Source organism: Anneissia japonica, unplaced genomic scaffold, assembly GCF_011630105.1.
Source record: "Anneissia japonica isolate Jap-2015-1 unplaced genomic scaffold, ASM1163010v1 scaffold3949_len364153_cov177, whole genome shotgun sequence".
NCBI lineage: Eukaryota > Metazoa > Echinodermata > Crinoidea > Comatulida > Comatulidae > Anneissia > Anneissia japonica.
Window position 1 is genome coordinate 302526 of NW_022756197.1, and position 13458 is coordinate 315983.

Sequence of the window (13458 nt, forward strand, 5' to 3'; positions counted from 1 at the left end):
GAGACAGATATATAGGTATATGTATAAAGGCCTATACAAAATATTATTGTCAAGATCAGCGACGTATAGTGCTCAATGCGAATGCAGAGCGCAATAATAATGATGATGATGATGATGATGATGATGATGATGATAATAATAATAATAGAAAGGTATGTCAAGCGTGAATTTACTCTACAGCTGTTTCATGCAGTAGCAATCTTCAGGAGTGAGTGGATAGGAAGATAATGGAGGGGGTTCAGCAGGTGTATATGCTAATTGTTTCTGTGTCTGCAATTTGAAAGCAGCTCTGTTCTTTTGTTTAAAGTTGATGGTTTGTTTGAATAAATTATGTGAAATTTCTCTGTAGGACAGAGATTGCAGCGTTTTGTTTGTGTACTGTATGGTGTAGCTTTGTCAATTATGGACCATTTAATGTTGAATTGGGTGTTGCTTTCTTTAAGTTTCCATACAGGTTTTGATAATTCGGTGCTGTTCTTATGCTTCGGAGAGCTAAATGTGTGCTTATAATTTGTAAATCTGGTTTTGAATGTGTTGTCTGTGAGTCCGATATACTCTTTGACGTCATCAGTTGTGGTTACGGTGGCTTTGTAGATAATTGAAGATGCGAGGCAGTTTCCTGAGAGGGGCATTCATCTTTCTTTCGGCAGTTGCATGTATTAGATTTTTCTTGTGGTTTGGTGCGAAGAATTCTGGTGTTATGGGACTGAATGATGTTTCCCATGTTTCTAGAACAGCTATAGCTAACTTTGACATTATTTTTGTTGAATAGCTCGTGAAGTGTATTGCCTACAGGAAAGTGTTTTTTAACCAAGTTCAGGAAGGATCTGCTGATGTCGGTTTTCACAGCTTTGTTGAATGGAGGGTTGTACCAGATGATGTTTCGTTTTCTTTGAGGCTTTTTTTTCCAGGTGATGGTTTAACACTCATTTTGTGCTGGAAGCCGCTCTCCTTTAATGCTTTTTCATAGTCGGGAGCAGCCTTGAGAAATGTAGTCTTGGAATCAGATGTTAGATATTTGTTGATTAATTGATGTAGGTGTTTGTTTTAAGATGGTTGGAGGATGGTTAGAGAGTGAGTCGACGTACAATAACTGGTTATTCGCCTTGGTAAACGGTTGGTAGGTATCGTGTTGTAGGTCCAGTGTAACATCGAGGAAGGTAGTGATTTTGATGTTTGCATGTATTGTGATGCGAAGATCAAAGGAGTGAAAGATGGGTATTATTTCCTTTTTTATCTTCTCACACTGTTTTGGTGATGTGCTCTTCATGATTGCTTTTTGCCAAGCTTTTTTGCAAGTGATGACAGAATGAAAGAGCCGACAAGTTCACATACTTCTGCCCCGTCGAAGCTGTCCATGGTGACGTCGAACATGTCGTTGGAGCTTTTCTTTTTCCATGTCAAATAGGATGGAATTACGTGCTTGCATGGTTCTGTTTATTTCTTTTTCTGTAATGCTCGTAGACTTCTGTGCGTGTTTGATGGAGTTGATTAAAAGGTTTTTTGTAATCGAAGGGTAAAATTCGAATGTTGTTGTATGTATATACGTGCTTCTGGATTTTTGTTGTATGCTTTTAAACAGAGGTGTTTTTTCCACTGATGTAGTTTGGTTTTGGTGATCAGATTACGATGGATGGTTTTGCTTATGCGACCGATTTCTGGTTTCGATGGATTGATTAGTCTGCAGCTTGGTTTGTTTTAAAAGTTTTCTTTATTGTCCTTTAATTTGATGAAGGATTCTTTTTCTGCGATCGTTTGAACACGATCGTCTATGTTTAGGCTGGATGAAATGGTTTTAGCTATGCTGTTGATCTCAGAGATGCTGTCTCCATTCAACAAAGCTTGAAAACCGACATCGGCAGATCCTTTCTGAACTTGGTTAAAAAACACTTTCAGAAATGTATTTTCAAATGGGCAAATGACAATAAAGTTGATATATTTTTCATTCAAGAAACGCACTTGACTTGTAATAAAATAAATCAATATGAATTTCTTTGGCAAGGTCAAGCGTATCATAGCTTTGGATCTTCTTACTCAAGAGGAGTTTCAACTCTGATTAAGGATTGTGATACCTATAAGGTTAATAAAACACATATTGATGAAAATGGTAGATTTGTCATTATAAGCATCACAATAGACATATCGTCATTTGTGCTTGTTAATGTATATGCACCAAATACTGCAAGTGAACGAAGTCTTTTTTTTTTTATAGAAAGTTAAACAATATTATTAAGAACTTTATAGTTAATGAGGATAGTAACATCATCATATCTGGAGATATGAATTGTGTATTAAACAAAAATTTAGACCAAAATGGCAGTAAAGCATAACAGACAATTCAATATATACATTAATGAACTTTATGAAAAATGTTAATGTAATTGATGCATGGAGAACACTTAATCCCACAAGGACTCATTTTACATGGCTTAGAAAATCAACTCAAACATATAGAAGACTAGATTATATGTTTATCTCTCAAAATCTAATACAATCTGTTTACTCATGTGACATAAGACCATCAATTCTCACTGATCACCAGGCCGTCTCGTTAAAACTCATAATCAATAATAAAAAGAGGGCCAGTCCCAAGTCTGTGTCTTCAGAACAAAATAACAGTAATTATATGTTATATGTAATTTGTTTAGCATTTTCAAATGAATTTTATTATTATCTTACATCTATATAGTAGATCGGATGAATTACTTACAATGAGACCGTACAACTTCACATTTGAAGGAAATAATATTTCTTCTACTTGGTAGCCAGGTTCAATGCTGTAAATTTCACAAGATCCGGTTACTTCGTAATACGCTATAAATGTACATTTTGGAATGTGGTATAAACACCTCTGAACACACTGAGTTGATGTCTTCACCAAGGTTTGTTGGATAGAGTGACTTGATAGGTGATTGTCGCCGTTAAGTATTGCCATTGACAACGTTGTACGACGAGAGCACAAATTATCTGAGGATTGAGCATTTATATTTTCTGAAACTTAAACATTCAAGTGGTTGAAGGTGGTGACCTTGACCAGTACGAAACACCACCTTCAATGCTGTACCCCGTTTTGTTTTGAAAAAGAGGGTATTGGAGGGGAGGGGGAATGAGGGGTGTAAGCTTTACTTTACTTTGTTTTATGTTTTGTTTTTGTTGTAATATTTTGTATAGGCAATAACAAAAAAAAGACCAACAGTCAGTGATGTATTTGAGTGGATTTGAATAGCTTGGTGATATTTTCCTACCAATCCCAGGGTCCTGTGTTGTATTTCTGTCAGTGTTGCATGATTTCTTTTCACGACCAAAACAACTCCACTTCCTAAACCCTAAACCTCATAATGAGATTTTTTATACCTTGTTTTCCAAACTTAATTTTTTTAAAAGATCGTCAGAGCAGGGCGGAAAAATAATTTTTTTTTTTAGGAAATTGCTTTGCATCCACAACATTTAGGCGGAGGAGAAATTAAAAATAACATTTTATTAGTGAATGTTAACTGTGTAATAATGGGATGGTTAAATGGTTTAAATTTATATAATTATGAAGAAATATATATCGTATTTTTTTTTTAGATTTCAAGGCAGCGGAAGGCGTAACGTTTATTCTTTTTCTGAAATTCCCATTTTTTCATGGCGGTGGCTGCGCTAATTGGCCAAAAATAAAATTTAATTTTTATACAAAATCGGGTTCGCTAATCAAGAAAAAAGGTCCCGCCTTAGGTTACAAACCAGTAAATCTTCAAAATGTTTTCAATAAATAGTGAATTTTCTTACCGGTTGCTTGTGAGTACATCGTATATAGCAGTGTGAGGCTGAGTAGAAATACCGCATTCATACTGTTTAGCTTGTTTTCGAGTCAAAATGATAAACTTCGTTTCTAGCCCTGTTATAGCTACTTGTAGTGAATTTAAAATCGTAACTCAAGCACGAAATTCACAGTAAATTTCTACACATAGAAAACAAGTAAGTTCGGCCAAACCACTTATCACAAACACGTTTTTTTTTTAAAGAAAGCGGTCAAACATCGCTAACACACCGAAAGATTTTCATCTAATTCTGACTCCTTCCTCTCAAGCACATCATCAATTTGGGTTTAATGGTGAATGATCCCTCCTATATCAATGCATATTGCGTTTTTTTGTGGTTAATGTTTTTTTGCAGAATATCGTAATATGAATAATGGTTGTCAATATCCCATTAGATGGACAATGCGTAATGGATATTACTTTACTATGATATGATTTGGAAAAACTTTGTATAAACAATAAAATTGCTTCATATTTTTATTTCCCTTCGGAGCGGACAATGAAGTCTGTCAATATAATTGTAAATCAATGATGTCAGGTTTGTGTCCAAACGTTGAGGGCGCTGCTCTTTGGCGACCTGGACTGAAGCATGTTTGTGTTCATGTTACTCTTGCTTAAACCTGTTTAGTTGCTCCAACGGGATTATACAATTAGACTGAAAATGGACGAAGGTGTTCTTTCAAAAGTTGAGGACATCACTATGTTGTGGATGTTCATTGATCATCTAGCTCTAACTCGCCTGGTAAACTGAAGCATTCCATTAGAATGAAATCAAGGTCATAGTGCCAAAGTAATGTTTGTCTCAATTGGTATGTCATCCTTTTATAAATACCTACGAAAATCGGTTTATGGTTTTATGAGCCGATTGTAGCTTCAGAAAACAACAACTTGCACTGTTAATCTGTTATTTTGGAAATTGTCTTATTTAAATGGAATACCTTTTAATTTTTAGAAAAACCAGTAAAAATTGTCGCCTGCTATTTTCGCAAATTTTAGGCTCCCAATGTTTATATTATTTTTAAATTTTGCACACTTTTCAGAGATACAAAATTATTATTGTACAGCAGTATATTACTGTACAGTATTATAGAGGGAATTCAATAATCTCAAAACGGTAATCATTTCTCCATCCCACTGAAAATTGACGTCAATGAACTAAAAAAAAATGTGTTATCCTTTATCGACCAACAACTATCGTTTTGTTTATGTAATTCCTCATAATGTCCAAGTGGTGATTCTTCCAACTATTCATTTCACATGTAATAAAATTTTGAATAGAACATATCACAAAGATTCAAATTTCACTCCTGTCCTTAATTTTATATTACAACACGTCTTTGTCGTTCGCACAATAGGTGATTTTCTCTTAAAATCTAAAATTTCAACTTAATTTATTTTGCTTGTAAAGTGAATATGCCTGGCAACATCTTTGTATCTCGAACATAAACTTGAGTCTGACGTCAAGAAAAGCCACTCCATTGATTATTAGCTCATTTATCTTTACAACTGCAGTGTCAGGGACTTAGTGAGGAATACTTCTGTTGCAGTTACAGTATATTCAAATTGAAGCGTCATTATCCTTAGCATACCCGGTATATAAATTCCCTGGTTGGTTCACGGGAGTGTCTTTATGGCTTAGTATTGTCTAAATGTTCTTTTAGCCCATAATATTAGGGAATGGCAATCAAAATGGATAGGAAAATTTATTTTTTACATTTTTTTGTCCGACAACTAGTCGTCCGAACAGGGGGTCCAGGCCCTGTCTCTTATACACATCTAGATGTGTATAAGAGACAGGTATATAGCAGTGTGACTAGGCGGCAGAGGCTAGGAGTAGGCCCTAGGCCAGGCAAACATCAACATCCTATATGCCGCACTGCAATGTCGGCCTACAACTGTAGCTTAGAAAATCCATGAAAATCGTAAAATTTACCATTTACCATACTCTTGCTTGCTATTTTTTATAATTTTACTGTTTACATTCCACTGTTGTTCTAAAATCTAAAAATAGAATATGACGTAAGAAAGCCCGTATTCTGGACAACAGCGTCACCATACAGCCCGTATTCTGGACAAATTTTACAGCCCGTATTCTGGTAGTTGAAGGGGTTGAGCCGAGGGGGCGTGGCTTGTATATAGTGACGTCATGTATAATTATGCCGTCTACCAAAAAAACATCACACTACACTCATGGAGGAAGAAAATACTGTAATGTGAATTTAGAAGGCGAGCAGACTGAGGCTTAGCTTAGTTTTCTCTTATGCTGTTCAGTCTGCTACGGGCCGGTGAGGGACGATGAGTCCATTTTCAGACGATTGGCAACTGGTATGGACGTTCGTAGGTCTAGGCTCCCTCTAACTAAGCCTGAGCTAGGTCGGACCAGGAGGTCTTTTCAGCAGTCTGGGGATTAGTCCTAGATTGTGCGTCCAGCAACCCGCAGCAGTCCGTCTAGGCCTATGCCTCATTTACGTGAAGTTAGGCCTAAGCAGAATCTCTTGTAAGACCCTCGCCTAGGCTACTGAAGAATCTGCACTGAATAGGCGCATAATAGGCATACATAACATTTATACAATACAAATATACACGACATTGGAAAGTTAATTTAATTTACTTAAATTACATATACAGGTATTAACATTCGGTTTCTTTTCTCTTTTTCTGGAATATAGCCGGCAATATTGTTTCAAAGCAGTGAACACTAAAATAAAATCTTAACTTTTACAGTCATGTTGTAAAAGTTGTAATTTTAATTTATTAGACCCATTTTCTCTTCCAGTAAGATAATTTGTCCATAGGATTAAGATTGGAAAATCCATGACTAAGTAGTACTCGGGGTCGTGACAAAGTGCGAGCCAGCGAATCATGCGAGCCAATGCGCGAGCCATGCGAGCCATACATTTTAAATCTTTTTTTTTTTCACCGGGAACTTTGCCTGTGAAGTCCAGTCATGCGCAGTACATACACTTTCGAATGAGTCGATCCGAAAGTATGCAGCGCTGATAGATGTTGTTAAAATACAGATATACAGATACGTACATACAGATATAAATATATATATATATACATATATATATATATTATATATACTGTATTTATTTATATATTTATTTATATATTTTTATATTTATTTGTATATTTATATATATATTTATATATATAATTATTCTATATTCATTTATATATAGCAAATATTTATTATATATATATTTATACATTTATTTTTATATACTTATTTGTGTATATATATATTTATTTATATACTGTATTATCATTTTATATATATTGTAATTATTTATATATTTATATATTTTGTGTATATGTATTTATATATATTTAAATGTTTATATATTTTTTTATATAATTATTTAAATTTTTTTATATATTGTTTGTTATACATATATATATTAATATATATATATTATTATATATTTATTTTTATACATATTTATATATCTATATATACTGTATTAATATTTTATATATACTGCAATTATTCATATATTCATTTATAAATTTATATATATTTATGTATTTAGAACATCAGAATTTATATTAAAATATTGTCATTGTCACTTTTACGGATTCAAAAGAAGATGTCTGTATTTTAACAACATCTATCAGTGCTGCATACTTTCGAATCGACGATTCGAAAAAGTCCAAAAAAAGTCCAAAAGTGTATGTACTGCGCATGACTGGACTACACAGGCAAAGCTCCCCGGTGTGTTATTCATTTGCATCTACTAGGCCAAAAAATAAAAAAAATTTTTGGCACTACTCTAGTACTGGGGTGGGTGGCGCCATGATTTGTTGCGGAGCCAAGCCAAGTATCCTAACTTTGATTGCCCATAACTTCACCATAAACTATCATATCAAAGTGATCTTTTTAAATTATGAAGATAATAATGTCTAGTTTCATAATATGTACAAAACCCAATTTTGAAAATTTCGACTTATCCCTCCTTTGGTTTGGCTCTGCCACACTGGGCCGGGGTCCGAGGTTCCCGACGAGGGGCCGATATCCGTCGAAAGTGTTCCACGGGTCTCCCCCCCCCCCCCCCCCGAAGAAAAACAACAATTTTTGGTTTGAAAGTCTTACTTAGTTGATTTTGGTGTCTACTAATATGGCGACCAATAAATTACATTTTTCCCCCGACGAATTGTGGTTTTTCTCCCCGACAGAGGGTGGGAGAGAGGCCAGAACTCCCCGACGTGCACTCTTCCCCTCTCCCCCTACCCGCTGTCCCAACCCCGGGTAAGTACAGTATTGTACTATAGTAGGGTCTAGGTTATTGAATTGTTTTAATTTCTTTCTGTGATTAGAGGGTTGCCAAAGTGCGAGTATCCAGCGAGGCATGCAATTCATGCGAGGCCATGAATGTAATTCTTGCGGGACGTGTGCCAACAGTGCGAGTCATGCGAGACACACAAAAGTCTACGCTAATACATTTGTGCAATTTAAAAAACAATTACTTATTGTTGCTTATTCGCTTAATGCATGGAGGGAGGACCTTATTTATTTTTCACAAAATAAACATAACTAGCGAAGACAATTAAAAAACATGAAACCAAACACAATTAAAAGATTTAACGTCATAATTTAAAGTGCATAAAAGACTAATAATAATTAATTTATGGTCTAACATCCTGTCTGTGATCCTCATGTTTTAAATAACAATTAATAATTTCAAGTATTTCTTCAAATAAATGCCCTGCTTTGAACAAACGCCCGACGAATAAACGGCCCCTTCCCCCGCCCCCTCTAACAATAAAGGCTATTAGGAATAACGCTTAGGGCGCTTAATTTTTCTTCGAATTGTCTAGTAACTATGGACGGATGAAATGAAAGCAACATCATTTTCAACATTGAATTAATTATCAATGTTTTACCCTAGTGGAATTAAATTATCTGCTAATTAGGGATTTATAAGCCATACAAAAACACTTTTTAACATCATTGTGGACTACATTTACCAGTAAACACTGGCTCCTCAAAAACCACATGAACAATAATGCCCCTGGGTGCTGGATATATTATAATTATTGTATTATTATTATATAAATTTTTCTTAATTATCTGACTGTAAATGCCAAATAAATTAAAAACAAAGGTATGATTAGCAATCAAATTATAATCAATGCATTCAGGGTGTGGTGTGAAATAATAAGAGAGGATGATGGAGCTATGTGTGGCAAATTTTTAGGGAGTCTGTACAATAGATCAGTGGTCAGGACCGCCAAGAGTGGAAACTGTAACAGGGACAAGGGTGGGTGTGAGCCTCAGACTAGCGCGACGCGTGAGAAAGATTGCGCCGAGGTGCAAGCATTTTTTTTAGGGGGCCCTGTCAATCTGGAGGGGCCCATTATTAGGGGACCCTTGCCATTATTGAGGGCCCATGATAGTAATTAATTGCTTTTAAAAAAATATGGGGAAAAAATGCTACCTGAAATCTCTATAGGCCCCTGTTAAGCTTCGGCCTCGGGGATCTTCCCCCTGCCCACCGTCTCGGTGGCCGGTTGTGGTTATGGTAATCCTCAGAAGTATAGAATAAACGCCTGTTTATCCTTGCAACGATAACGATAAAAACCTAAAAATCAATTGTTCATATAAAAAAAAGAAATAACAGGATTTTTTACATTAGGAGGATTCGATAACGATTTATCATGTATACGGTACCAAAATATTTTGACATATCATTTGAAGTGACGTCATAATCATGGAAAAACGATAAAATCATTGTTACTATACAATTGTTACATATGAACATCAGAATTTATATTAAAATATTGTCATTGTCACTTTTACGGATTCAAAAGACATGCGAAGCGCTTTTGTGCCGCATCCATTTTTATACTATCATTATAATGTATTATATATTAATGTACTTCACTAGCGAAGGCAAAACCTGCGGTGTACGGTAAGGATGGCCCGGAAAAATGGCCCAGGAAAAAATTGCCCGGAAAAAATGGCCCCAAATGACAGGTAGGTAAAAATGGCCCCAATAATAAAATTCTGTATTAAAACTGATTTTTAAAAAATCATTATATGCATTTTTGTAAACTAAAATAATTTAGTTTTTAAAAGGAATCTAACAACAGAAATTATATAATCAATGATAAAATAATCAAAGATAAAAAAAAAGCCATGAATAACACTTTTTATTTTTTTTCCATTTAAATGTTAAAAAATAGCAACAACATAATCAATAAATCAACATAAATCATGCATTTATTAATACTAAAATAATTTATTTGTGGCCAATTTCAAGGAAGTGGAATCACAATTTTCCAGAAATTCGATCCGGGTATTGGTAAACCCCACAAACAATGAGTTTATATGAACATCAAATTATTATTTTTTTTTTTTAGAAAAAGAGAGTTCTACAATCGTAATTAAAGGGTTTGGATGGGGTTCGCAGTGTGTTTGGAGGATTGTGGTGTATTTGCAAGTATTTTGTCACCAAAAAAATCAACATTTTATCCAAAAAATAGGTTCTTATAAATATTTAATTTTATTGATATACCAAGTGAGTCAATCACAATTGATTTTTTTGGTTTTCTACAGTGTGTTTTAGGTTTTGGGGATTTAGCAATACCATTGGATCCTACCATAATTACTTTACCCTCACAAATACACGCCATTTTAATTCTTAGCATAATTGCCATATTTACATAACTATGTATATAATATAGTATCTCAGTTTACATTATTTAGTATAGTTTTAGGCACTTAAATTTACTTGGCGGGGAGTAGAAACCAAGTATGCAATTCATTCATTCATTCATACTAACATTTATTTTCTTTCATTGGCATGAGTTACAAAAACAGTATACAATATCATGATAAAAAAAAATGAGAATGATAACATGCAATGAAAGAAGGCTCGGTCCCGAAAAGAGGAGTCTTGAGTTGGGCAAGCCTGAAAAAAAAAAACCATATGAAAACTTATTGAACAATAATAACAGAATTAATAAATACTAAAAAAGTAACGCGCAAAAAAAAAAAAAAAATAAGAAGTACATAAATAAATAAGAAGTACATAAATAAATAAATAAATAAATAAATAAATAAGAAGTACATAAATAAATAAATAAATAAATAAATCAATCAATCAATCAATCTTAGATCATAGCGGGACACATCGAGAAATGACCGATACTGTAAATCAAAGGCCTAGTTAATAATTTGAGATCAAGTGTTTTTTAAGCTTTGCTGAAAAAGATTTAGAAGAAACGGAATTTAAGATTGTGGATGGTAAGCTGTTGATGAAAGTGGGACCTGAGTATCTAATATTGTGCTGAAAGTGATTTGTATTATGAATGGGTATAGTTGATCGGGTACGGTAATTGTGAATAGTGATTGAGAATAAATATATCGTTAAACTGAGTTGGAAGAAGAGAATGCGTTGCAGAATACTAAATGAGCCTTGTTGGAATAAATTGATATCTTTGAGTTTCAGTAAGTTTAATTTTGAGAATAGATCGGACGAATGAGACCGTGGTACAGAGCCAGATATTATCCTGATAGCCTTTTTTTGAAGAATTTGCAGTTTAAGTAATGTGGAGGAGTATGTATTAGCCCAAACAATGTTACAATAGGTCAAAAAAGGAAGGATGAGGGAACAATAGAGAATACGAAGAATATTGAGGGGTAAAAAAGTGGATAACCTATAAATGATGCCAAGGTTCTTGGAAATTTTGGTTTCGAGTTCGTTTACATGGGTTTTCCATGACAAACAACTGTCAATATGAATACCAAGGAATTTGGCGGATTTAACAGAGGGTATTTCGTGGCCATCAATTTAGATCTTATAGGCTGAAGTGTCAATGGTTTTTAGTTTAGAAGGAGTCCCAAACAGGATGAAGCTACACTTTCTTTGATTCAGGGATAATTTGTTTGTAGCAAAATATTGTGAAATGGGAATGAGATTAGAATTTATAGTATCAAATAAAGTTTGGATATTATGATGAGAATAAAAAACGGTAGTATTTTGGATGATAAATAAAGATCGTTAACATATATAATAAAAAGAAGAGGTCCAAGTAGGGAACCTTGGGGGACCCCACATGTAATTGGTCTGAAATTGGATATTGAGTTGGAATACTTGGTACATTGTGCACGGTCAGAAAGATAACTTTTAAAAAGGCTGTGTGCGGGTCCACGGATTCCATAGTGGGATAATTTATACAAAAGAATGCTGTGGTCAATGGTATCGAAAGCCTTGGAAAGATCGATGAAAATTCCAATCGAGAGTTGTCGGTTTTCAAATGCCTTAACGATTTTGTTTGTCAGATCTATTAATGCCATTGAAGTATTATAACCTTTCCTGAAGCCAAACTGCCTGTTGTAGAGTATGTCATATTTAGAAATAAATTTAAATGTACGGTCATAGATGACGCTTTCCAAGGCTTTCGAGAAAATTGATAGAATTGAAATAGGGCGATAGTTAGATAGATCAGATTTATTGCCAGATTTGAATATAGGGGTAACGCGCGCTAGCTTCATCCTGTCTGGGAACACTCCATTAGACAGGGCAATCTGGGAACACTCCATTAGACAGGGCAAGATTGAAAATGTGACATAATGGATAGGATATAAGGTCAGATACATATTTAATTGCTTTGGTGTGGAAATCGTCAATACCAGGAGATTTGTTTGATTTGAATGAATTAAGTATATTGATCACTTCGAGCTCATCTACTGGACTAAGGAATAATGAATTTGGAATGGGATTAGGTAGAAAATCTTTGAATGATGTATCATTTCGGGGAATTTTATTAGCAAGGGAGGGTCCAATTTCAACAAAATGTTTATTGAATGCATTTGAAATATTGAGTGGGTCACTTGTCATATCACCGTTGCAGTTTAGGCAAGTATTGGGATGTTCCATACTAGTTTTGTTGATCATTGAAATAATAGTCATCCATGTAGCCTTATGCACTCATATATATAATTAAATAAGTTGCTTAAATAAATGTATTCCTAATTATTCAGTTTACTTAAAAAAAAATATTTGATTAACAAATACCTCTTTGAAGTAACTCTAAGCAGAACATTTGTTGAAATAAAGTAAGCCTCCCTTTTCCCATACATGAACTTGTCATTCAAACACACAATTGATCCACATGCTTTAACTACTGTTTATTTCCACTGTTTATAACATGTAAAGTTATTTCATTTGATACTTTACCAAAAGTGAATTTTGTGGTTATATATGAGTTGCATATTTTGGTAGTTGAAGTACTGTATGTATGTCATTCCTTTACTTTGTTAGTGGAATAACGTTTTTAAAACTTATTTCAACTATCAAAAAATGTTCAATGGCCGTTGTTTTCTGATAATCTCTCAGTACAATATTTGCATCTGTTGTGTAACTGTATTTGTTATTGATTCAATTCTTGCTTATTACAGTATTTAAATATTTGAAGATTTAAAAAAAAAAATTGTATTTATTTATTTATTTGAACATACACCTTTGAATCGGTGGCACTCAATATCAATTGGTGCGTTCGTACAAACAAAAACATTAAAAAAAGGGGGAAAATTTAACAAACAAAATAAATAACAATCGACTGTAAATAATATTACAAAATTAAAGAAAGGTAGAAAAATAACATATGAAATTAGATGAGATCACATTTCACATCGCATTTCATA

At 33.9% G+C, this 13458-nt stretch overlaps 1 protein-coding gene across 1 annotated transcript in view; it reads right to left on the reverse strand.

The window, feature by feature from the left end:
* The window catches only part of LOC117124121 (ficolin-1-like), a 15364-nt gene extending 11253 nt beyond the window's left edge, over window positions 1-4111 (reverse strand). The window contains exons 1-2 of the mRNA XM_033270252.1: window positions 3772-4111; window positions 2711-2967 (exon numbers count right to left, since the gene is read on the reverse strand). Coding sequence (XP_033126143.1) covers window positions 2711-2967; window positions 3772-3832 — 318 coding nt within the window. The 5' untranslated portion in view covers window positions 3833-4111. The remainder of the gene's footprint in view (window positions 1-2710; window positions 2968-3771) is intronic.
* Window positions 4112-13458: the final 9347 nt, after the last annotated feature.